General features: G+C 40.4%; 1 protein-coding gene across 1 annotated transcript in view; it reads left to right on the top strand.

The window, feature by feature from the left end:
- Nucleotides 1-24462, top strand: part of LOC104298314 (solute carrier family 12 member 7) — a 57144-nt gene extending 32682 nt beyond the window's left edge. Inside the window, exons 12-26 of the mRNA XM_054160959.1 lie at nt 878-1052; nt 3878-3996; nt 5329-5427; nt 6667-6786; nt 9287-9391; nt 10116-10284; nt 12366-12561; nt 13394-13563; nt 13715-13846; nt 16172-16279; nt 18858-18974; nt 20594-20775; nt 21725-21739; nt 23031-23164; nt 24337-24462. Coding sequence (XP_054016934.1) covers nt 878-1052; nt 3878-3996; nt 5329-5427; nt 6667-6786; nt 9287-9391; nt 10116-10284; nt 12366-12561; nt 13394-13563; nt 13715-13846; nt 16172-16279; nt 18858-18974; nt 20594-20775; nt 21725-21739; nt 23031-23164; nt 24337-24428 — 1933 coding nt within the window. The 3' untranslated portion in view covers nt 24429-24462. The remainder of the gene's footprint in view (nt 1-877; nt 1053-3877; nt 3997-5328; nt 5428-6666; nt 6787-9286; nt 9392-10115; nt 10285-12365; nt 12562-13393; nt 13564-13714; nt 13847-16171; nt 16280-18857; nt 18975-20593; nt 20776-21724; nt 21740-23030; nt 23165-24336) is intronic.
- Nucleotides 24463-25381: the final 919 nt, after the last annotated feature.

Here is a 25381-nt window from a genome sequence, read left to right as displayed (position 1 = left end):
TGCATCTACTGCTGCCAGTTCTTTAGTTGAAATGCAACGTTAACAGTAAAATGCATGAATTTTGATATGGTTTAAAGACACTTTTGGGGGTAGATCTCCTGGATTGTCATATCTGCCATGGGAAACAGTAGGTTGTACGCTTCTCAGCGTTTGTCACTCAGCTTCTCATGTTGTTTCTACCCAATGTTTAACTAAAATGCAGACATTAGGATTTGAATTAAGAATGTGCAGCTGTATAAGTACAAATGTGAAAGGATTATACTGCTTGTTTTTTCCTCTGTATTTTTGAAGAGTATGGTTGTTTCTTTTTCTGTCTGTTGAAGGTAGTATGTAGCCATGCCTCCAAGCTTGGGCATGTGCACCACTGGCTTATTATACTAACCCAATTACTGTGTTGGCTTTGACCCTGTTTAAGAGCAAATCTGAGAAGAGATAAAACATTTTATTTCTCTTTATAGCCTTTCAGTTGCTCTTACCATATTCTCTTAAAATCTGCAGCAGGTAGCAAGGCAGTCAAAAGGCACATGGATAACTTGAGGTGGTGGCGTCTAGTAGTTTCTATATTGTCCGTATGTCAGCATTACACTAGTAAAAGGAAAGGCCAATACTTTGGTTTGCAAATCTCTTGCTTATGCCCCAGGGTATACACATATTACTTGTAGAACAGGCTTCTACAAACTAATACCTAGTAGTCACAAGGATCTAAAACATGCACATGTACAAACTTAGCTGTTTAATACTGTATTACACTGGTTGGGAAATCTTATAGTACATATTGTGACATTGTCTTTATTGTTGAAAAGTGCTCGAAGCCATAGTAATTTTAATGCTTAATGGTTTATTTTTTTTTTTCTCTCTCTCCCTTCCCTTCTCTAAGGTTTGGAGAAGCAGTTAATGGAAATCTAGTGGTTGGTACTCTGGCCTGGCCTTCTCCATGGGTTATTGTGATTGGTTCATTCTTTTCAACGTGTGGTGCTGGTCTCCAGAGTCTCACTGGTGCACCCCGCCTGCTGCAGGCCATTGCAAGAGATGGCATTGTACCATTTATTCAAGTGAGATTTTTAATTTGTTTCTTTACCCTATATCAAATATGCCTAATGTTTTGACAAGAGAGACTTTTTTGCTATTCCTGTAGAACTGTGAGCAAAAGATTTGCAGCTCGGGTTTAACTGTGAACAATAATAGATCATGCCATTGTAGGACAAGGTTTGAACTTTGTCCTGTATGCCTGGGCAATGCAATTCAATTGTTTTTACCTTTGCATGTGAAAGTTAGTGGTTCAGAACTGAAAATAGAATAGAACTTTCAATGTGTAGAGAGCAAAGCTGTGATTTTTTGTGATTAAGTTTGCAGTTGGCAGTTTGAGGTGAAATTTCAAAGAGTAGCCAGCACAGCACAATGATAACATACCGAAACCAGCTTTGAGAATGAAAGTCGGGATTGTGTCTAAGTAAATTAATATTTGGGGAACAGAGTTGTCCAATTTATCACCCAAAGGAATTGCAGACAGCCCAGACACTGAAGGTAGCTAGGGCTGAATCTGGGACAGTAGGCCATTTTGTGTGGGGAGTCCTAAGGATGATTTGGAGCATTTGGTTTTATATCTCCCTAGGAGGTTTATATTGTGGTTTTGACACCCCAGTTCTGTGACAAAAGTTGTGCTCAAGTACTCCCTATTCTACCTAAATTTCTTTCTAGAGTTTTGGCAAGATGTGACCTCTAAGTCACTTTCTCACATACGAGATTGGTGTAGTATGTAATACGAAAAATGGGCTGCTACTCCTTGTGAGTAACTTAAGACTCTCTTCAGAGTTATCTATGAAGTGTCTTTAGGGAGGACTAGGTATAGAACAGCAGCAGCTTGGTTTGGTTCTTCAGTTTGGGGAAAGTGTTATGAGTTTCAACATTGTGTGACATGAAGATTCCTCAGCTAGGCTATGCCTAAGGCTATTACGAATGAGTTAGCTGGAGAATTTGAGTTGTGGGGGAGATACCTGAGGGGAAGGAAGACATAAAGGGTATGTGAGAATGAGAAAGTAAGGAGAGGACTTCTGTGAAGAGGGGGAAGGAATGCACAAGGAATGGGTCAGAGGAGATGGTTGGAATAGCTGAGAAGCAGAGTAAAGTAGAAAATACAATGCTAGTGGCTTTGGGGGTGGTGGTGATTATCATTTGTGTGTGGGAGGGGTTGGGTTGGTTTTCTTTAAAAGTAGGTCATACTGCTGTTGCCAGCTTTTTTTCTTAGTCTTTAATCACTTTTTTCCATTCTCCTGCTGCTGCTTTCCTGCTCTGTCTGCTAAAGCCTAGTTTCAGTAGGGATATATCCTTAATGTTTTGTCTTAGGTCTTTCCCTTCTCTTGGGCTAAAGGAGAAAATGGTCAGTGGAAATTTATGCTGCTGTTTCTGCCAGGAGACAGAGCTAGAAGGGTTAATGAATCAAGAAGTAAACAAGCTAAAATGACAGCAATTGCCTGTATATTCTGCCAGCAGTGCTGCTGCTAGCAGAAAATGCAACTGCCCTGTTGCAGATTCTGCTGTCTTGAGCTACTCTGCCCACACAGCCTTGGCAGCTTGTCTGTTGGAAAGCTATATTGCTCTTCCCTTTGTTTAGGAGCAGCTTTTCTACCAATGTTGGAGAAAGATGATGAGGATATGCAAGAATATCAAACATGCAGCTGTTTTATTTCACAGTTGAGCAGTGACATGTTCCCTGACTTGCAAGACCTAGATCTGTAACTGGAATATACTAAGTATGCTGGTGTGGGGGGACAGAATCTTGATGAATTCAACTTTCAACTGGGAAGGGGTTATAATGCAATGAATTGTGTATGCTGGATTGTTTTGAGAGAGGCAAATGAAAATTTTCACCTCTATCCCAAATAAAAATTTAATACTTGGTGAGAGCATGCTTCTGTTTAATCAGGGTTGGATTTAAAAGGAGTTAAGATTGGAAGGAAAAATTTTGTATGGCTTGGGAAGTGAGGAGAAGAGAATCCTGGAGAAGCAGGGTATCTGAAGAAGGATGTCTGAAGACGGATCTGGGACTTGAGAAATGCTTGCACTTTGAGTGACATAGGTGCTCCAGGGACAATGAAGGAATGGAATCCAAGCAGCTTAGTAAAGGGGAAGTGGTATGACATATTTAAGAAGACCAAAGAAAAGCAACAAACCAAACAAACTTAAAACATGAGCAGAGAAAATGGCTTTTTTAATATAAGGGAAGGAAGACTACTGTATTACAGGAAGCAAAGGGAAAGAGATCATATGGAGAGTGAGGGAAGAGCCAAAATATTTGGAAAGGAGGACATTATGAAAAATGGGAGGGAGGGCTTAGTCTTTATAATTGCATGGAGGAGATTAAATATAGCTGGAACTTCAGCTGAAGCATTTTGCTTGACCAGTATAGCTGGATAGAATTATCCCCAAGAAGAGATTACCACATGCAAAATGATTTTTAGCAGGGTTTTTTGCAGGATCATAGGCTTACCTAAATCCTCTCCAGAGGTCAATATTTAAGTCTGCAAGTACTGAGCTGATGTCCTTTTTTTTTTTTTTCTCCTCACAAAAAAATACTGCCCTCAGCTACATTAGCTTTTCATAGAGAAACCATCTGGATTTTAAGTTACTTCAGATTAAAACAGCAAGTGCAGTAGTACTTCAACATTATGTAGTCATTGCTCATTCAGTAAACATTTTCATATTGTAAATGCATGGGTTTGCAGTTTTGTTTGTGAGTTTTTGTAGTGTAGATTACTCCATTTTTCCTTCTTAACTAATGACTACCTTTTGGTTCCTGTTAGTTTACAATCTGCACGTATTTCATAACCGTATAATGAACAACTTTCCCTGATCTTACTGTTGACACAAATTTGCCTAGGTATTTGGTCATGGAAAAGCAAATGGAGAACCTACATGGGCTTTGCTCCTCACTGCTGGTATTTGTGAAATAGGAATTTTGATAGCTTCACTGGACAGTGTGGCACCAATTCTTTCCATGTAAGTATCAATGTGGTAGTTTGTGGTTTTTAATTTAAACAGTACTTTATTTTTCAATTGGGTAATGATTTTATTTTTTTTTAATAAGACATGATAGACTTTGTTTTCTCATAAGATTTATTCCTATTTGATCTTGGAGATAAGGCTCGAGGTGAGGAGAAAGTTCTTCACAGAGAGTTGTTAGCCATTGGAATGTGCTGCCCGGGGAGGTGGTGGAGTCACCATCCCTGGAGGTGTTCAAGAGGGGACTGGATGTGGCACTTGGTGCCGTGGTCTAGTAATCATGAGGTTTTGTATGACAGTTTGGACTTGATGATCTTTGAGGTCTTTTCCAACCTTATTGATTCTGTGATTCTATGACTTCTATGAATCTATAATGTGACAGAACAAAATGTTTTGACTGGAGCTAATTTCTAGGCACAAAACCTTTCTTTATGATAGCTCTTGAACATATTTTTACTAGCATTGAACTTTTAAAAACCTGCACATTGAAATATACTTCAGCTGAAATAACAGGAATTTATCTAATGGATACACTCAAAGCAATTCTGCAGGGTAGGAACTGAAGTTTATTTTACTGACTTTGTCTTGGAAGTTTATCTTACACGTTATGGGCTCTTGTACGTTATGCAGCTCAACCCCACACATATACTTGCTCACTCTCCCTCCACTACTTCCTTGGGCAGCCCATTCCAATGGCCAATCACTCTTTCTGTGAAGAACTTCCTCCTAACCTCCAGCCTAAACCTCCCATGGCACAGCTTGAGACTGTGTCCTCTTGTTCTGGTGCTGGCTGCCTGGGAGAAGAGACCAACCCCCACCTGGCTACAGCCCTCCCTTCAGGTAGCTGTAGACAGCAATAAGGTCTCTCCTGAGCCTCCTCTTCTCCAGGCTAAGCAAGCCCAGCTCCCTCAGCCTCTCCTCATAGGACTTGTGCTCCAAACCCCTCCCCAGCTTTGCTGCCCTTCTCTGGATACGTTCCAGCAACTCAACATCTTTCCTAAACTGAGGAGCCCAGAACTGGACACAGGACTCAAGGTGTGGCCTGGCCAGTGCTGAGTACAGGGGCAGAATGACCTCCCTGCTCCTGCTGGCCACACTGTTCCTGATCCAGGCCAGGATGCCATTGGCCTTCTTGGCCACCTGGGCACACTGCTGGGTTAAGTTCAGCCTACTATCAACCAGTACCCCTAGGTCCCTTTCTGCCTGGCCGCTCTCCAGCCACTCTGACCCCAGCCTGTAGCACTGCATGGGGTTGTTGAGGCCAATGTGTAGAACCCGGCACTTAGAAAATGTTCTCTTTTTTCTTTTTTTCTTCCTTTTTCTCAACAGGTTTTTTCTGATGTGCTACATGTTTGTCAATCTGGCTTGTGCAGTTCAGACGCTTCTACGGACTCCCAACTGGAGACCTCGTTTCAAGTATTACCATTGGTAGGGAATATTCCATCATTCACAAGAGTTAAATTAATTGATTAATACATTGAGTAGAAGAAGCACTTGTTTTCATGTGTTGTGAAATAGCTCACAAAAATGTTAGAGGGCTTGGGAATGGACTCTGGGTTGATGGTTCAATATTGCATATAAGCCAAGAGAGCTTCTGAGTATGTGAGAAAGATGATGAAAACAACCACCTATCTTTTAAAGACAAGCAGGACTAATAAAATGTTCAGGAAGGCTGATTTTAATTTTAGTTATGAAAAACAAACAAAAAAAACCCCAAACAAAAACCTCAATCAGCCGAAAAAAATCCAGAGAAACACTCAATTTTAATGATATGATTACTGGTTTTAAAGTATGTCATGCTTTGGACACTGTTTGCTAACTGTGGTAGATACAGGGATACTTGACAGAGTCAGTAAAGGTCAATTATACAAAAAATCCTGAGTCCATATTTTGGTTTAGGTTTTTTAAATGGCTTAAGAGTTCAAAGATGTCAAGCCAAGGCTGGGAACCTTCTTGACCTTTTTTTTTTTACCACATGTTGAAAATGTGCATGTTAACAGCAATTCTATAGAGAAATTTTAGTACTAAAATGCATTAGGAGAGTAAAGGCTTTAGGGGAGAAGCTGGCCCAATTCAAAGATTTGAGAATTGCTTATTATTTTTCCTTTCAATGAATTGAGTGAACATGAAATGTCCCAGGTCTAGCCCAGGAAAATCTTTTTGTATATGCTCAGCAGAGACTTGCTGGTTGGGCACCTAAACATCCAAAGACATTGCTGTCTTGTCTCTCAGCCTGTCACTGCAAACACCTGGTAATAATCAAGGAGGCAAATGGAGGAGCACTGCCTCCTTGCATGTGGACTGCTGGTGTTGGTTGGTTGCTTTGGGGATTCAAGGGGTGGGTGTTTGTGTGGGTTGGTTTTATTGCTGTTTTTTATCGGGTGCTTTGTTTTCTTGTTTGTTTGTTGCCTTTTTTATTATTCCATTGATGTTTTATGGAGGTACTGATAGAGTTTGACAACTGTAGGAAATTGTTATACCTAGTTCACTTAAATTAGTTGTCTCACACAGGTTCAGAATGTAAATTTTAAACTGTATATAGCAGTTATGAAATGGTCTTTGAAGAAGAGAGACCTTTCTGGAAGTTAAGTTAAATAAGTAGAAAGAAAAATTAAATTGACTTTGTAGAATATTTGCATGCCTATTTAAAAAAATGGTTTCTTTTAGGACTCTTTCATTCCTGGGGATGAGTTTATGTCTTGCCTTGATGTTCATTTGCTCTTGGTACTATGCTTTGATTGCCATGCTAATCGCAGGATGTATATACAAATACATAGAATATAGAGGGTAAGACCATATATCTTATTTATTCTATATTTAATATCTTTTAATATTCAGCAAAAATCTTTGGTGTTAAATAGGTACAACTGAAGTAATAGAATTAAGAGTATTCCTTGAAACAAGGTAAGATGATGTTGCTGTTAAGGATTGTAGGTTTTTGAGGTCTAATTTCTCTGGAGGCTCTGTTCCAGACGTCTTGATAGTTGGAACTAATAAAAATAATAAGGCTGGGAAATTGTCATTTGAGTAGAGATTATGGTATAAAGTTTTGCTACTTCAGGAATGTCACATTGTAATATCAAGCAGTAACTATTACTACTTTTTTTTTTGGTGGGGTGGTGGCGGTGTATAATTTAGCGCTTACTAGAATGATTCACACTGAACAATCCAGAGCACCTACTGAAAATTACCTGTTTTCCCAAGGTTCAGATAACCTTTAAATTGTAGCATACTTTGCATTGTGTGCATTTGACAAAAGATGCACAGAGCCAGACCTGTAAGAAATTCTCTTCAAGTAGAAAACTGAAGAGTTCTTCTGAAATATAGTAATAATAAAAGCAACATGCCCCAAAACAAACAAAAAAATCAAACAAAACAACAACACAAAATCCCCAACCAAAATAACCCTTCCCAAATAACGTACACAACCACAAGTGATTGTTTTTTAGAGAAGAATAGAATAGAATAAACCAGGTTGGAAGAGACCTTCAAGATCATCGTGTCCAACCTATCATTCAACACCACCCAACCAACTAAACCATGTAATGTGTGTGTGCTTTCCCTTTTTAAGGAAAGATACTTCATGCTGAAACATTCTAGTCAAGACTAGTAAGATTTTGTTTATATAAAAAAAATATTAATATATAGTAATAGTAAGGTAGTGAAACAGGAAATTGGAGTGAGGCCTGTTGTTCTGATCAGTGATTAAGCATAGATCTTAAGTGGGTCAGCTGCTATAAAACTGTTCCACTTTATGGGTTCACCACCTTTTGATAACTCCATTTCCAGCTTAGGTGCTTTCCTGAATTGCAACAGCTCTCTCAACCCAGTAAATAAGGAAATAATTTACCTGTTTTTAGCCAAGAAGTCAGATTAGATGGTGGTGGTTCTGCTGGTATGTTTTTAGACACGCACGTGCATGAAATCATATCTGCATCCAAATTTGCGTATGGATTCTGTGGATATGTGGATGGAGAAGAGAAGGATCAGAGGCGACCTCATTGCCCTCTACAACTACCTGAAGGGTGGTTGTAGCCAGGTGGGGGTTGGTCTCTTCTCCCAGGCAACCAGCACCAGAACAAGGGGACACAGTCTCAAGTTGTGTCAGGGGAGGTTTAGACTCGAGGTGAGGAAAAAGTTCTTCACTGAGCGAGTCATTCGTCATTGGAATGGGCTGCCCAGGGAGGTGGTGGAGTCGCCGTCCCTGGAGGTGTTCAAGGGGAGATTGGACGTGGCGCTTGGTGCTATGATCTAGTTGTGAGGTCTGTTGGAACAGGTTGGACTTGATGATCCTTGGGGTCTCTTCCAACCTTAGTTACTGTGATACTGTGATACTGTGATATTGGTACCTAGCCAGCACATCCACCCTGTAGAAAGAAGCTGCTGTTGTTGTTATGTTGGGTTTTTTCAGAAGTATGACTTCATTCCAAATGAAATTTGTACAAATTACAAATGGCAGTGGGGAGAAACTTACCCTGAAAAGTTCTAAGAACTGCTGTCTGGAGAAAACCTCAGGTTTAATTTTTGGATAGCGAAGTAAAGAGCTTATTAGTCATTCTGCCTGGGTACATTTTGATTGTCACATTGTGGGTTTTTTGTAAGAGGTTTTTAATTTGAGATTTAGACAAAATAAGCCAAAGAAGGCTAGGGGTAACATTTCACTGAGGATTCATGAATGAAAATAAGAGGGAGGGAGGTGGACCCCATGCTGTAGTAGAATACCTACAAAGGAAAATGATGTGTTAGCCTAACAGTTCCTTCTTATTTGGTTGGCCCCCTGGCATATTGAATAGATTTGTATTGGAGAGATTGAGGAATGGAAAGTGTAGTGAGATTGCAAGTGGTCAGGAGGGCAGATAAAACTTTAGGCTTATTTGGGAGAGAAGCAGGGAAGGAAAGGAAGTCGAGTAAGCTGTAGTGGTGGTGTTGGTACACAGTCAAACTTTATTCTGCTGCTTAAAAACCAGTTCCTTTACAGTAGCCCTCACTTATTCATTCTACTACTAAAAAGCAACTTAAGTAGCTCTTATGATTACGAACAAACCCTTTTGAAGTATGAATATAATCAACCATGGTAAATATTAATAAATGGCTCTCTTGAAGGGACCATGAGACTACTGTATCTTGGTTAGTTTTCATTCTTGATTTAAATCTACAAGACAAGGGGGGGGGGGTTTGGTGCAGTCATGCAAAGTTGTTTGGCTTATTATCCCTTACATGAGAAAATATACTTAACTTGTTTAAATACATGAGGCTCTGTTAATTGAATGTTTTCTGCATCCTAAAGAGCGGAAAAAGAATGGGGTGATGGAATCAGAGGACTGTCTCTGAATGCAGCTCGCTATGCTCTGCTTCGTGTTGAAGATGGTCCTCCTCACACCAAGAACTGGAGGTAAGTGCATTCCAAGGTCACACAACTTTTGATATATTCTTGGGAGTACTACTGTTAAAGCTAATGCCAAAGTAAAATTCACCATTAATGTCTGAACTTGGACATGGCAGTGATGTCATCAAAACACTTATTATTTTACTGTAACAGAATGCAGCACTGTGAGGATCACAGAACACTGGAACAGGCTCCCCAGAGAGGTTGTGGAGTCTTCTCTGGAGACTTTCAAGACCCATCTGGATGCATTCCTGTGTGACCTGTGCTAGATTCTGTTGCCCTGCTCTGTCAGGGGGGGTTTGACTCGATCTCCTGAGGTCCCTTCCAACCCCTAACATCCTGTGAGTCTGAACTCGTCTCAGAGGCACCAATGTAATGCGGTGTTGCCTGACAGCATTCCTGTTAAATGTCTGATGTTGATTCATTTATGAATGAGTTATCCTTCTGCTGTCCTAATGTAACTGCTAGAACTGAACTGAAAATTACCAATAAGCAGATTGGATATTGATTGATGTAATGCATCCTCAAGTATGCAGTTAAAACTGAAGATTCTGTGACTTCCTTGCTTGGTAGTTGAATGTTTTCCATCAAATTAAGCTCTTGATGTGTGTTTTACAAACTGTTAACTTTCATTTTCCCATTTTTTCATGCTTTTCTGTATGTCTAAGTGTGTGTCTAACTGAAACTAGTTGAGTTTTTGTTGGTTTTTTGTTTGGGTTTTTTTTGGCAGACCTCAACTTTTGGTCTTGTTAAACTTGGATAGTGAGCAGTTGGTGAAACATCCTAGATTGCTTTCTTTCACCTCTCAGTTGAAAGCTGGCAAAGGGCTGACAATTGTGGGCTCTGTGCTTCAAGGAATCTACTTGGATAAATGTACAGAAACTCAGAAAGCTGAAGAGGTATGTAAAAGGCAGCTTACAAACACTTGTGGTTTCTATTAGTATTGCAATGTCAAGTCTGGATAACTTGTATCTTGCATTAAGCCAAACTATTGTGAAGTCCTGAATAAAACATCAATTTTCATTGATTGCCCTAATAGTAACTTTTATATAAAGAACAGATTGTTGTGCAGCAAAATGTTTTGTAACATTTCCCAATAGGGTGAGACAATGCTGATACTTCTTAGCTTCTTTTGTTGAACATTGAGAGCCCTAGGCTCACAATCATGTTCTTGAAAAAGCCAAGTCATGGATTTAAAAACAAAATTTCTTTTTAAAGACAAGGGATTTAATTAATTAAAAATGTATCTAACAAATGCCTATGTTTGACCTGTGTAACTTTGATCTACTTTAGGTCAGTGAGGGATTAATAACTTGGAAATATATGTATACATCCAGAAAACGAAGTTACTGTTCTGGAAATACACAGCAGAACGAGGAGTAGGAGCAGTCTTTACTCTGTTCCATCACTCAAAGCAGCATTTATCCTTAGATCCATTGTTTCTCTTTTATCCTTATCCCATATCTCCAGTGAAGACAGGGTGAGGTAGAAAATAAATTTTTGAGAGATGGAACGGGAATGAATTTAAGGGAGACCTGATCTCCAAGGTTCTCTAGAAAGTCAGACCTGGTGTTAACTTGATTTTAAAGAGAAATGAAGATGAACTGTGGAATTTTGAGCTTTTGGAGACCTCATTGGGTTTGGAAAAATTGAACCAGAAAACTGTCTCCAGGAGATTTGTTGGAAATCAAGTTTTTTCTTCTTTCGTTGAAAAAGAAACCCATCATCTATTTAAACTATATTGTTTACATACAGAATGGTTGGCTTTGATACCAAGTTCTCTGAAGACTTTTTTTTCTTTACCAATTTTCTGATGTAAAGCCACCCAGAGCCAGGGTTCCTGTGATCAAATCTCACCCTGATGATATTTGACAGGAATTTTTGGTGTGTTCAGAAATCCAGTTTTTGATGTGCTGGTTTTTCCTTCTGAAAGCATGCTGGTCTCCCACACAAGCCATTGATAATGGGATTTTTAAAGTCATGTCATAAAAACATAATCAGTGCCCAAGCTGATGTTCTCTAGTCAATTTTGGTGTAGTTTTGAATGTTACTTTTAAATTGTTTGGTTGTGTAGTTAGGAAAGATGTTGAGTTGCTGGAACATGTCCAGAGCAGGGCAACAAAGCTGGGGAGGGGTTTGGAGCACAAGTCCTATGAGGAGAGGTTGAGGGAGCTGGGGTTGCTTGGCCTGGAGAAAGGGAGGCTCAGGGCAGACCTTATTGCTGTCTACAACTACCTGAAGGGAGGTTGTAGCCAGGTGGGGGTTGGTGTCTTCTCCCAGGCAACCACCAACAGAACAGGAGGACACAGTCTCAAGCTGAGCCAAGGGAGGTTTCAGCTGGAGGTTAGGAAGAAGTTCTACACAGAAAGTGATTGGCCATTGGAATGGGCTGCCGAAGGAGGTGGTGGAGTCACCATCACTGGAGGTGCTCAAAATGGAAGAGACTGGATGGGGTGCTTGGTGCCATGGTTTAGTTGATTAGATAGTGTTGGGTGATAGGTTGGACTTGATGATCTCGAAGGTTTTTCCAACCTGGTTAATACTATTCTAAATGAAGGGAGACCATATTGAAAAAGCTGTTTAAGGAGCTGTGGCAGCCTCTTCTAATGGCTTGGGCACTGTGGGTTTTTTCCAAACACTTCCAATCCCAAAAAGAAAGGACTTGTCATTCCAAACATAGGATTGTTTTTCAATCAGCAGTTTTGACTTTCTGAACAGTGTTACTTCATTTATCTTTCTTAACATGGTTTTACTTGTATCTTTTTCATTGTTCTGTGGAAATAAAAGGCTGAATAATTTAAGTAATGAAAAGCTCATGGTGGGTGATTTGTCACAGAATCACATTCACTGTGTTGGGATCAGCAACTTCTTGACGTTGGTTATGCACTGTGTAATGTTCTGCTCTTGTGCTGTTGCTTTTCATGATGATCATTACCATCACTGATGATGCTGTTTCCCATGCATAATCTTCCTTTTGCAGAATGTTAAGGCCTTAATGGGAGTAGAAAAGACTAAAGGATTTTGCCAGATTGTGGTGTCTCCTAGTTTCAGAGATGGAATATCCTATTTGATTCAGTCAGCTGGCCTAGGAGGGATGAAGCACAACACGGTCCTGATGGCATGGCCACAGTCCTGGAAGCAGACAGAAAATCGTTTCTCGTGGAAAAATTTTGTTGGTATGTGTCCATTGACTTTCTCCTATGTGTTTTTAATGTAACTATGCAACTAATGTATTTGCTGTGTGAAGGAAATGTGATGCTGAGCTTCCAGTGGACAACTGGACAATTGAATACTTCCTCACATCTGATTTCATGCAGAGTGGATTTTCTTAGTCTCTTCAGCCACGACCCCTTTTGAGTGTTGTTTTTTTTTTTTTGGTTTGGGGTTTTTTGTGTGGTTTTAGTTTTGGCATTGGGGTGTTTTTTGGTGGTGGTTTCTTTTAAGCAGGTCAGTCACTAAACCCAGATGTTCCTCTTTTAGAATAGAGTAGAATTAACCAGGTTGGAAAAGACCTTTGAGATCATCAAGCCCAACCTATCACCCAACACTATCTAATCAACTAAACCATGGCACCAAGCACCCCATCCAGTCTCTTCCTAAACACCTCCAGTGAGGGTGACTCCACCACCTCCCTGGGCAGCCCATTCCAATGGCCAACCACTCTTTCTGTGAGGAACTTCTTCCTAACATCCAGCCTAAACCTCCCTGGCACAGCTTGAGACTGTGTGCTCTTGTTCTGGTGCTGGTTGCCTGGGAGAAGAGACCAACCCCCACCTGGCTACAACCTCCCTTCAGGTAGTTGTAGACAGCAATAAGGTCTCCCCTGAGCCTCCTTTTTTCTAGGCTAAGCAGCCCCAGCTCCCTCAGCCTCTCCTCACAGGGCTTGTGCTCCAAACCACTCACCACAGCAGAATCTGGGAGAATTTAAGCTTTTTAATTTAAGACAAAACCAAAAGCTGTGAATGAAAACTAGAGGTTCTTGATGAAATGTCATGTTTTCCCTTGCAGACACTGTTCGAGAAACAACAGCAGCTCAGCAAGCGTTATTGGTGGCTAAAAACATTGACTTATTTCCAACAAATCAGGAACGTTTTACTGAAGGCAGCATAGATGTGTGGTGGATTGTTCATGATGGTGGTATGCTGATGTTACTGCCTTTCCTCCTTCGACAGCACAAGGCAAGGACAACAGAAAATGGCTAGGACTTCCTTTCCTAGGAATGAATTAGTCCTAATGGGTTTGAATTCATTGCCCTTTCACCTTGGTGGGTTAAGCACAGTGATCCCAACCACTTGTGGTATCAGTTATTGCAATGTATGTTTCTGATAGGTTTGGAGGAAATGTAAAATGCGTATCTTCACTGTTGCTCAAATGGATGATAACAGCATTCAAATGAAGAAGGATCTTCAAATGTTCTTGTACCACCTCAGACTGAATGCTGAAGTGGAAGTTGTTGAAATGGTATGTTACAGCATTTTAAAATTAATATATATTATTTTTTTCCTTTAGGTGCAGTCAAGACTAAATTTGTGAAAAGGGATTTACCATTTCTGAAATTGATGTGAACCTGAATATTAAAAGGGAAAGGTTGTAGTCCCAGCAAGAACAAGGTTTTTAATGCAGCATTTTACCATGTTACAATGCTGCTGGATGTACTAGTGAGTTTAAAGGTTTTGTTGAATAGAATAAAACAGATTGGAAAAGACCTTAAAGATCATTGAGTCCAACCTATCGCCCAACACTACCTAATCAACTAAACCATGGCACCAAGCGCCCCATCCAGTCTCTTCCTTTTTGAACACCTCCAGGGATGGTGACTCCACCACCTCCCTGGGCAGCACATTCCAATAGCCAATTACTCTTTCTATGAACTTCTTCCTAACATCCAGCCCATGGCACAGCTTGAGACTGTGTCCTCTTGTTCTGGTGCTGGTTTCCTGGGAGAAGAGACCAACACCTACCTGTCCACAGCCTCCCTTCAGGTAGCTGTAAACAGCAATAAGGTCTCTCCTGAGCCTCCTCTTCTCCAGGCTAAGCAAGCCCAGCTCCCTCAGCCTCTCCTCATAGGGCTTCTGCTCCAAATCCCTCCCCAGCTTTGTTGCCCTTCTCTGGACACGTTCCAGCAACTCAACATCTTTCCTAAACTGAGGGGCCCAGAACTGGACACAGTACTCAAGGTGTGGCCAAACCAGTGCTGAGTTAGGGGCAGAATGGCTTCCCTGCTCCTGCTGGCCACACTATTCCTGATCCAGGCCAGGATGCCATTGGCCTTGGCCACCTGGGCACACTGCTGCCTCATGTTCAGCCTACTGTTGACCAGTACTCCCAGGTCCCTTTCAGCCTGGCTGCTCTAGAACTGAGCCCTTTTGATTTGTTTATTGCCTACTTCATTTATGAGGACTTGTCCATTGACATAGTTCACTCAGGAAGAAAAAAGCTTGAACCTTTAGCACACAATGGCATGGAAGACTGAATGGGCTTAATCTAAGAATCCATGGCATCCTGCATGAGAGAGAATAAACAGGCCTATTGCCAACTGCTACATGAATATCCTTGTGAAATAAGGATGGTAGGCCCTTCTCTGAGAGTATTTCATTGGTTTTGGTGTTGCCAACTTCTTGGGCCTTGAACAGCAACATACAGAATACAGATTGTAAAGTTGAACAGTGATCATAATGAACTTTGTAAATTCTGCTCCCCCTTCCCCCCCCCCCCCCCCCCCCCCCCCCCCCAAGAAAAAATACTTGTCATAAACTGATGGAGAGAAAGGACTGAAGCTGTAGTCTGTCTAGATCTGCTTTTTGATAGGGAGGGGAAAAACTCTTTCCAGTGCTCAAAGGTGGCTAGTACAGTGTCCAACCTGTACAACACAAGAAGCTTGTAAACTCATTCGGAAGTGGGATGGAGGCGGGTCAGCTGCTTCAGAACTTCTGCTACCACCAGTTCCTGCAACTGAACAAAAGCTGTCCAAAAGATATATCATTCTAATAGGCCATAAACCAACTTTTAAGAATTGTTTAGATATTCTTCTTTTCTCATTAAAAAAAACCAAACCAAAAACCAACAACCAAACAAACACCAAAAAAACCTTGCTTACTGTTTTGAGCTAGGAAGTAACATAAATCCTTTTGTTTTGCTTGGAGTGCTGAATATGTAAGATTAAAATACTATGATGCATGCACATGCAGGCTATGAACAGAGTGCCATATAAAAAGCTCAGACATGGTTGGAAAACAGTATAAGAGACACAATTTTGGGCCATATTTCACCCTGAGTGCCTTCCAAAAAAAATGAGACACACATTAAAGAGTCAGCTACAACACATCTGCTATGCATTTTTTTCTGTTGCGTTTTAGCTTTGAGCCCATGTGAGAATGTGTTTCTGTTTCTGATCACTTCTCACTGGTGAAAGCACAATGTGTTATTTTGTGGCTCTCAACAGTTTTCAAGGAAAAAGTGTGCACACAGGCTGAGGAGGCAGCGCTGCAGACCCACTCTAAGTGTTTCCAGCATTTCTGTAGCCTAGTTGGAACAGAGCAACAGAAAGTCCGTCCCAAGCATCTCAATTTAAATGAAAATCACATTGATGTAGTAGCATAGTTCATTGCACAAGACTGCTGTTTGAAGATGAAGTTTTAAGAGTAAGGATAAGAATGGCTGATCCAATTGCATGCTTGGAATGAATGCCAGAAATACATCCAGATCTGAATTAATGTGGTGCATTGTGTAAACATTTTTCTTCAAGTAGTACTTTACTGATATTTTTGATGCCCATGTCTTTTGCAGTTTGAAAATGACATTTCTGCATTCACATATGAGAAGACCCTTATGATGGAGCAGCGATCTCAGATGCTGAAACAGATGCAGTTATCAAAGAATGAAAGGGAAAGAGAGGTAGGGACTTGGGCTTGGCAAGGTGTTCTGTGAAAAATCTGAAAGCAGTATTTCTTGGCCATGGCTTCTGGTCAGTTCTAACTAGTCCAAAGCTTTTCTGACTATATTCTGCTGTCAAGGGTTGAGTTGAATCTGCTGGTGTGTAGTCAATACCATGCTGCTGTATGCCAGCTTCAAAATGAAAGTGCTGGCTGGAGCAAACTGTCATGGGGCTTGAAGCTTAGATTGGAACATGAGGGGCTTCCTGTTCTGGTTGATGTTTCCAGGTTTGGGGTGTTGGGCTTTTCCACTGGGCTGTCTGCTGTGTGCTTGGATGGGGGAACAGTTTTAGTGCTGGCTTCTGCTGCGTTTTTCTGCAGACAGGCTAAGGTAATTGTGCATCTTATCACACTGAATTCCTTATGTCAACCCAGAGGGGTTGGTTTGTGTTACTTCCTCTCCCACCTATGTGGGGGGAGCAGGGCTTGTGAGGAGCAGGCTGTGTTAACCCCGGACATCTATGTTGTTTTCCGTTTGGCAGGTTTCACTTGCAAAGTTGAAATATGGGGGGGAGTAATTCTTTTTTGTTTGAACAAATGTTTAGAGTTTTTTCTGTTCTTGTTTTGTGGAAGTATTTAGCAGAAGAACTTTGTCAGTGTGGAATATAGCCAGAGCACTTCCAAACTTAACATGTATCGGTAGCTAAGGTGTTGGGTTTTGTGGTTGTTCAACTGGGCTCATTAGCTTTGTTTGGGACTTAATCTTGTTCAATTTTTTATTTATTTATTTTTTTAGTTTCTGTATTATTTTGAATGTTATGTATCAACTAACTGTTGTTTCAGGACCCAAATTTAGGCTGACTAACCTATGACTCTGTGATACTCTGATGGGGAGCAGCAAATGTAGTATTCTCATCTTTTCTTTTTGGCTTGTGCTTCTGCCCCGTTCTTTGTTCTGCTAGCTGTCTCATCAGCACTCTTTTAGTGAGATGGCTTTGCTGTTGCTTACATTTGTTTCTTTCCCATGCCAAGTAAGAGATCTCTGCTTGTGTTTCACTGCTCATAAAACTATTAGAATTACTTCTTGCTTCTGTGTCTGCTGATAACTGCAACTCATGTTATGCCTAAGCCTTTTTGTGTTCTGCAGTCTGAAGTAAAATCCTTAGTATTTCCAGGAACACGTAGTACTTTTACTGCTTTCTTCAAGAATAAAAACCGTATTCATCCCTTGCTTCTGATTAGGGTATCTTCATCTATTTTGTTCTTGTATTTTCATCAGAAAACATTGAGTTATGCCTTTGCTGCTTCTAGAGCTACAAGTTTTTGTATAAGCGCTCAGTGTGCCAGGTCCTTTCTTAATCTTATCTTCTCTTAAATGAGTTGAGCCATTCCCTCCAGTTCTATCATGACCTTCAAAACATTTGTCATTAGTATCACTAGTTCAAGCTGGCATTGCTGTTTTCAATATCTGCCTCCAGACAATCAAATACAACCCTGATATTCCAGTTTGTAGTTGGTGCTGCTTGTGGTTTTGTTTCCTGTTAGCACCAGATCAGTATTTTAACCTCACTCTTCCGCTTGTACTTCTCCAAGCAACGTGCAGACCTTCACAAAGAGGAGAATTCAGTTTTGTACAGTGTTCTTTTAATGTTTCCCTCAAAGGCATGCTGTTATTCCCTAAGGAATCACCCTCACTGTCCCTTGTTCTGTCAATTTTGAAAATGGATCTTTATTTCTCTCTCACCCCCAGGTGAACTGTTGCATGAGATAGGTGTTTGGTTTTTTTGTTTCCTTTTTTGAGAAACATGGTTGATGCTATTCAAAGGTAAATACAGCACATACCTGCAGTAAGATCTGCAGACTTGGGTAGAACTGCCAAGCATTTATTTATTTGACTATGACAATAGCACTGAAAAGATGAAAGAAAATATAGAGGCTCTTTCATGTTCTTCATGCCCTTCCTGATGGTTGTTGTCATTCTTCTTTGGCTAGCCCTGACTAATGTCTGTCTGGCCAGGCAGTGGTGGTAGTGGAGTTGAGGCATCCATGCCACCACCACTTTGGGTTGCACAGAGCAAGTGCTCTTGTGCAGATTGCTTCTGCTACTTAAGACTGGTAGAAATGTGAGTGCATGTAGGTGAGGAGTTTGTGAGTCACTGGGAAATAAATCACTGCTCAGCATCAGAAAGCAACTTTCTCATTTGCTTACAGTTTTTTTCCACACTTTTGATTGTAACTGAATAAAATTAATTCATCATAATCATCATGTATGTGAAGGAATATGACCCTCACAAGTAATGAGGTTCCCATGTAGGTGAAAAGATTCTAATTGCTTTGTGGTTTCACAAATCTCTATAAAAAGACTTCACAAGTGACCACTAAACATCTCAAAGAGCCTCACAATGTATAGAAACACAATACATGTTTGTGAAAACAAAGCAACTTTATAATAAGCAACAATACCAAATCTTATCTATTTAAATAGGAAGACAATTTTTGGTTTGAATACTGTAATCTGTCTTTTTTTTTTCTTCTGTACATTTGGGGGGAGACACTCTTTTTGGGATGGGTTTTCGTCACTGGTAACCTTTGTGTCCCAGATTCAGAGCATCACTGATGAGTCTCGAGGCTCAATCAGAAGAAAAAGCTTCTCCAGTCCACAGTCCCTTGGCCAAGATGCACAGGCATTGCTGACTAATGATTATCGAGAAGAGGAGGTAGTTGGACATAGTACTGGCAGGATAGATTGTAGTCGTTTTTCCTCCCCATTGCAACACTTGAAGTGGCACTACTGCAAACTGAACTACAAATGGACAGCTTGAGCCTTCATTGTTAGGAAAATTCTTAATGAATTTTCATTTTTGAAAATTCATGCTGTCACCCTGTATTTCTTCCCTCTAGAAGATTCTTCTGCAACCTGAATTGCTTCCTCTTTTTCTCACACTTAACTGTCCATAAAAGAAATGCATGATTCTGAGAGTGTCTGTTTTACTTAAGAGCCAGAAGCAAAGGTGTTTCTCTATCTTCTAGCTCTTAAAAAGTCTTAACAGTGGGTGTTTCATTAATGAACACATTCCATGCTTTCACAAGGCATTGCTTTCCTTTATAGTTCCTATACTGAACTAATGAAAGTTTTGGTGACCACATAAGGCTTTTGCATGAGATCTTTATTGAAAAGCTGTTATAAGCTCATAAATGTCATTATTATATTCTACATGGTGAATTTTGACAGGAAATCGACTGACTTATTCAGTGGTCATAGTGTGCACTTGAAGTGTTGCTCACACCTAAAGATGATCTAGCCTAGTTTGTAGAAATGCTGCATAGCTTTGTGTTTCCCTTTTATCAAGTGTGAGAAGAACGTGTTGTGTAATTAATTTGGTGTTAAAATAGCACTGACCACAATGTGCTGCTGTTGTCTTTGCATTTTTGTAAGCAAGTGCTGTAGGTCCAGAATTTCACCTAACCTTGCTGTCTTTTTAAAAAATGGTGAACTTTCTTCTGTTGATGCATTGTACTGGATTCACCTTACCGTTGTTTAGCTTGAAATGTTAGTTCATTAGATACGGCTGTATGACACTTCCATTCTCATGATAGAACTGTTTTCACAGTAACTTCTGATTCATAGTCTTGACTAGTGATTTAATCTTCTGAGAAGGTATGAAGACCATCAAATAGATGTTTATGTGAACCTTTAGACCTGAACAGCTGGACTTGGGAATCCTCAAGCATAGGCACCTGGGAAATAATTTAGAATTGTAGAGTCAATAAGGTTCAAAAAGACCTCAGAGATGAAGTCTGACCTATCACCCGACACCTCATGATTAGCTAAACCATGGCTTCAAGTGCCACATCCAATCCTCCAGGGATGGTGACTCCACTACCTCCCTGGGCAGCCCATTCCAGTGGCCAGTCACTCTTTCTGTGAAGAACTTCTTCCTAACATTCAGCCTAAACCTCCCTTGGTGCAGCTTGAGACTGTGTGCTCTTGTTCTGGTGCTGGTTGCCTGGGAGAAGAGACCAACTCCCTCCTGGCTACAACCTCCCTTCAGGTAGTTGTAGACAGCAATAAGGTCTCCCCTGAGCCTCCTTTTCTACAGGCTAACATCCCAGCCCAGATGTAATCGTGCAGATGTAAGCAACTGTGTTTTTACAAGCAGCTTTATTTCATGTTGGGAGTGAAAAACAGTCTGGTATTTGTTCAGAGAGTAAGGGTCGTTTGTCTGTGCATTTGTTTCACACTGCTGTGAAACTCCTTTTCCAAATTTTAATGACATGTAATGCACAAATGCTCTTTTTGGCCGAGTCATGAAGTGATTCCTTATTTTCTGGCCAGGCTCAGCTGATCCATGACAGAAACACTGCCTCACGCTCAACTCCAGCAGTCAAAACAAGCGTGGCCGCTGCTGCACCAGAGAAAGTGCACATGACCTGGACTAAAGAAAAGTTTGTAGCTGAAAAGCATAAAAACAAAGATTCGAATGTGTCTGGCTTTAAAGATATATTCAACATGAAGCCGTAAGTATCCATGTAGTCTTTGGAGCCGTGTATTTAATTGTATTTGAGTGCTGGGGGCTTTTGTTGGTTCGGGGGTTTGTTCTTCTTAAGAGAGTTTTTCCGTGCACTTCACTTAAGTGCTGTCTTTATGAAACTAGCGTGGACTTGGGTGGGACAACAATGGCTGTAAAGAGTCATTTGCAAGAATGTTGTGAATGAAGCTTAAATAGGACAGAGTCCAAGCTGTAAACTACTTCTGGATTGTATCAGTAAACATGCGTGTTAAAATGCTTGATGGTGGTTTGTTTTTCTCTCTTCCTGTTGATAACAAATTACTGTACGTCACTTCCTTCTCCTTTATTATCTGTTGAGCTGGAGGGAGAACCAAAGCAGCAGATAAGCTAAGTGTCTTGAAAGAGTCTGACAAAAAGGCATCAGCTTGTTTGCTTCCTCATGCTGTGTTTCAGGCACACACTCATGTCTGAGTTCTGGAAGAATGCAGTTAGAAGCATGACTTAGGGTTTCTGCACATGCCTGAAGTGAAGCTGTGGCTTCAAGGGAAATGTTAATATTTAAAGGAAGCATCTTCAATTTAGGACTTTGTAGACAGAGTTAGAAGGCACATCTAGAGTGAGCACCTTCAAATCCTAAGGTGCTTTGGAGATTTGCTTTGAGCTCTAAGAAATGTTTTGTCTTCTGCTAATTCCCAACTTCACATTCTGCTGTAAATGCCATTTTTGTTCTGGGCTACGTGATATTTGAATCCTTAAGTGTGGAAGGGTTGTTAATATCTTGGAAATATTTCCTATTGCTTCCCTAGACTTGTGCAGGACAGATTTCAGATATTATTCTATGTGGCTGTGGGTGGAAATTACAATTCAGACTTGCAGTGCCTGCATTAATATTGTTGAATCAATGTACCTGATGGCATTTTTTTTCCCTCCTGTGCATTTGCTTCCCTTCCATTTAGAGAATGGGGAAATCTGTAAGTCAACACTTCATTTTGCTTGAGCAACATAGGCAGTGTTCATGGTTCTTGTGGTCTTGCATATGTGTATCCTAAATCATGATTTGCAGTGCATGTGTTATGTTTTGTTTCATATACTGTGATTTAGCATTTATTACTGAAAAATATGCACTGTGACATCCTGTTATTGTTTTCTTCTAAATATTATTGCATTTTTATTCAAGGTATGTCACAGAGTGTGTATTTTCCTGTGACAATGCCAAACTTGACAGTGCTCTTCTGCACCAGTGTCATATTTAGTTCTCTAATTAGTCACACAAAAATAGCCCTCATGTAATATAACTACTTGGGAAAGAAAGATTAATTTGTTCACAAAGCAAACTTTCATATTCCATCAAATGCTGGGTTTTGCCTCTTTTCTACCAATCCATGCATGTGTAGAAATAACATACGTTCAGATAATACAGAGTGTGACAGCATGCAAAAACTGCAACACTTTGTTCTTGGGTGGAACTGACCTGTGACTGCTTTGCCTGTTTTTAAACCCTTTTCCCAATTGATTTTAACAAACTGAGCTTACAATGAAAACTTAGAAAGCTCTCTTTGAATGCCCTGTGTGTTTCCAGTTCTACCAGTTTTTCTTTTTTCCTTTTTTTCCCCCCGTTTTTCCTTTTTTTTTTTTCTTTCCCCTCTGCCTCCTTTCTTCCTTTATTTTTTTTTCTTTCCCCTCTGCCTCCTTTCTTCCTTTATTTTTTTTTTCTTTCCCCTCTGCCTCCTTTCTTCCTTTATTTTTTTTTTCTTTCCCCTCTGCCTCCTTTCCTGTTTCCAAAAGAGCATAAGGGAAATCTCATATGGTATCACAAAATTACTGAAATATTTCCATTGTGTCCTTGTAACACTTTTGTTTGGAATTTCTTGTACAAATCCAGTTACTTTTAAATATAATTCAGTAAACAGGATTCTTGGTGATTTTTACTTCATTTCTATTGAAAATTTTTTTGCCTCTTCTTTGTAAAACAGAACTGATAATTGAAAGATGTGTGCACCTTGTCAATCTTCTTAGAACTGTCTGAGTTAGAGTTTAATGTTCTCTTCAAAGGGGGAAAAAAAAACCCCCAAACCCACCAGATTTCAAACCTAGGTATTCCTTTTTCTCTAATTTTTGTGTACAACTCAATTCGCAAGTTGAATGTGTACAACTATCACTGTCTTGTGAAAAATACCTTATTCTGTGTGCATATAGATGGGATTTACAAATTCAGATGTCTAAGTATTGTGATCATGCTTCAAACATTTGTTTCCATTGTAGGAATCAGTCAAATGTGAGACGAATGCACACGGCTGTGAAGCTGAATGGAGTAGTGCTTAACAAATCACAGCACGCTCACCTGGTTCTCCTGAATATGCCTGGACCCCCTAAAAACAGAAAAGGGGATGAAAACTGTATCCTCCACTGTCATATTTTCATATTTCTTGAAATTACAGACTGGGGACAGAGTGGTTGCAAAGCGGCCAGGCAGAAAGGGAACTGGAGGTACTGGTTAATAGTAGGCTGAACATGAGGCAGCAGTGTGCCCAGGTGGCCAAGAAGGCCAATGACATCCTGGCCTGGATCAGGAATAGTGTGGCCAGCAGGAGCAGGGAAGTCATTCTGCCCCTAACTCAGCACTGGTTTGGCCACACCTTGAGTCCTGTGTCCAGTTCTGGGCCCCTCAGTTTCGGAAAGAGGTTGAGTTGCTGGAACGTGTCCAGAGAAGGGCAACAAAGCTGGGGAGGGATTTGGAGCAGAAGCCCTATGAGGAGAGGCTGAGGGAGCTGGGCTTGCTTAGCCTGGAGAAGAGGAGGCTCAGGGGAGACCTTATTGCTGTCTACAGCTACCTGAAGGGAGGTTGTGAACAGGTAGGTGTTGGTCTCTTCTCCCAGGAAACCAGCACCAGAACAAGAGGACACAGTCTCAAGCTGTGCCAGGGGAGGTTTAGTCTGGATGTTAGGAAGAAGTTCTTCATAGAAAGAGTGATTTGCCATTGGAATGTGCTGCCCAGGGAGGTGGAGCCACCATCCCTGGAGGTGTTCAAAAAGGGATTGGACGTGGCACTTGAAGCCATGGTTTAGTTAGTCAAGAAGTGTTGGGTGACAGGTTGGACTTGATGATCTCTGAGGTCTTTTCCAACCTTTTTGATTCTATGAAAATGGGAGTTTGTTTTTTGTGATTGTGCCATTGGTTACTTGTTGATATGCTTATCCTGTTTGCCCTTAGGAAAAGGACTTGATTCCACAAACAATTTTAAGAAATGCTGATGGTGTTTGTTGGGGTTTTGTTGTTGGTTTTTTTAACTGAACTGATACAAAGCAATGCTCAGTTTTTGATTTCTTTTAACATCTCTAATTTATCTTTACTGTACACGAGTAGGACAAGACTAGAAATTTTCCCCTAATTAGGTCTTGTTTCCACTCGAGCAAGCAGGTGGGTTACATAATGGGAAAGTAAAGGGTGACCCAAGCAAACTCCCTGATGAAATTACTGAACTTGATTGTTTTTCATTATGTCAGTCTTTCTGAGAGATTAGTGGTTGTTTTGTGTCTTTTGAATAAATTCCTTGACATTGATGTTTCAGACATGGAGTTTTTGGAAGTTCTGACAGAAGGTCTGGATAGAGTTCTCCTGGTCCGAGGCAGTGGACGTGAAGTGATCACCATTTATTCATAACCTGTTTGTATATTTTATTCAACAGTCTCCCACACAACAAACAAAAAACTCCCCCTGCCCCAAACACAAAATGGGGGGGGGGGGGGGGAATCCACCAAAACAGCAACAACAAAACCAACCAGCAAAAAAACCACTCGCACACAAAAACCCAAGCCAACAAAAACAAACACACACAAACACCAGACAAACAAACAAAGCCCCAAACCACAAATGTCCAAAAACAACCACAGACTTAATTATTTGCTGTAATTTGTGAAGCTTCATTAAGAATCCTAGGTCATGGAAAATCACCTGCAGGCAGAATTTTCTGATGATGCATTCTGGTGGGGTATTTTTTCTAGTAAAAATTTATATTTAGAGTTATATTTTAAGATAGGTTCATGTAGAAAATATTTCTGTAGTGAATTAATGGTGGCTGGGTTAGGATATTTATATGTAGCATAGTCTGAAACTTAAACTGTAGTGAAACACAAGGAAAGAAATAGCAATGCAAGGGCATTTCAAAACAGATTTGTGAGCAGCTTCTTACTTAGATGCAGAACAAAGATTAAAATCCATCCAAAGGGAAAGGTATTGGGAAAAGCTGGCTTCCTCCTTTACCAAGATGCTGCTTTATTGCTTCTGTTGGGGCTAGTTCAGGAAACTTCTTTCAGAAATGTATACAGCCACTGAAATCTGTATATTATGTGCATAAAGTGTCTCCCCAAAGTTCATTTTATTTGCCACCTTTGTTTTAAATGATATTTCTCTATTTAAAATACGTAGGTAGCTGAAACCTCCAGCTGACAGTAATTTGTAAATTGACAAGTTCTGTAGGGTAGGAGATTTGTTTTGCTTGGGTGGTTTTTTCATGACCTAATAGCAGTTAGTCTATGGTACAATTACACTAAGAGCACCCAATTCACAGGAAGTCTATGATGCAGTAACTCAACCTCATGGCTGATAGAATTGTA

This window comes from Dryobates pubescens, chromosome 4 (assembly GCF_014839835.1).
Source record: "Dryobates pubescens isolate bDryPub1 chromosome 4, bDryPub1.pri, whole genome shotgun sequence".
NCBI lineage: Eukaryota > Metazoa > Chordata > Aves > Piciformes > Picidae > Dryobates > Dryobates pubescens.
The sequence above is the reverse complement of the archived record's forward strand: the minus strand, read 5'-3'. Positions and strand labels throughout refer to the sequence as shown.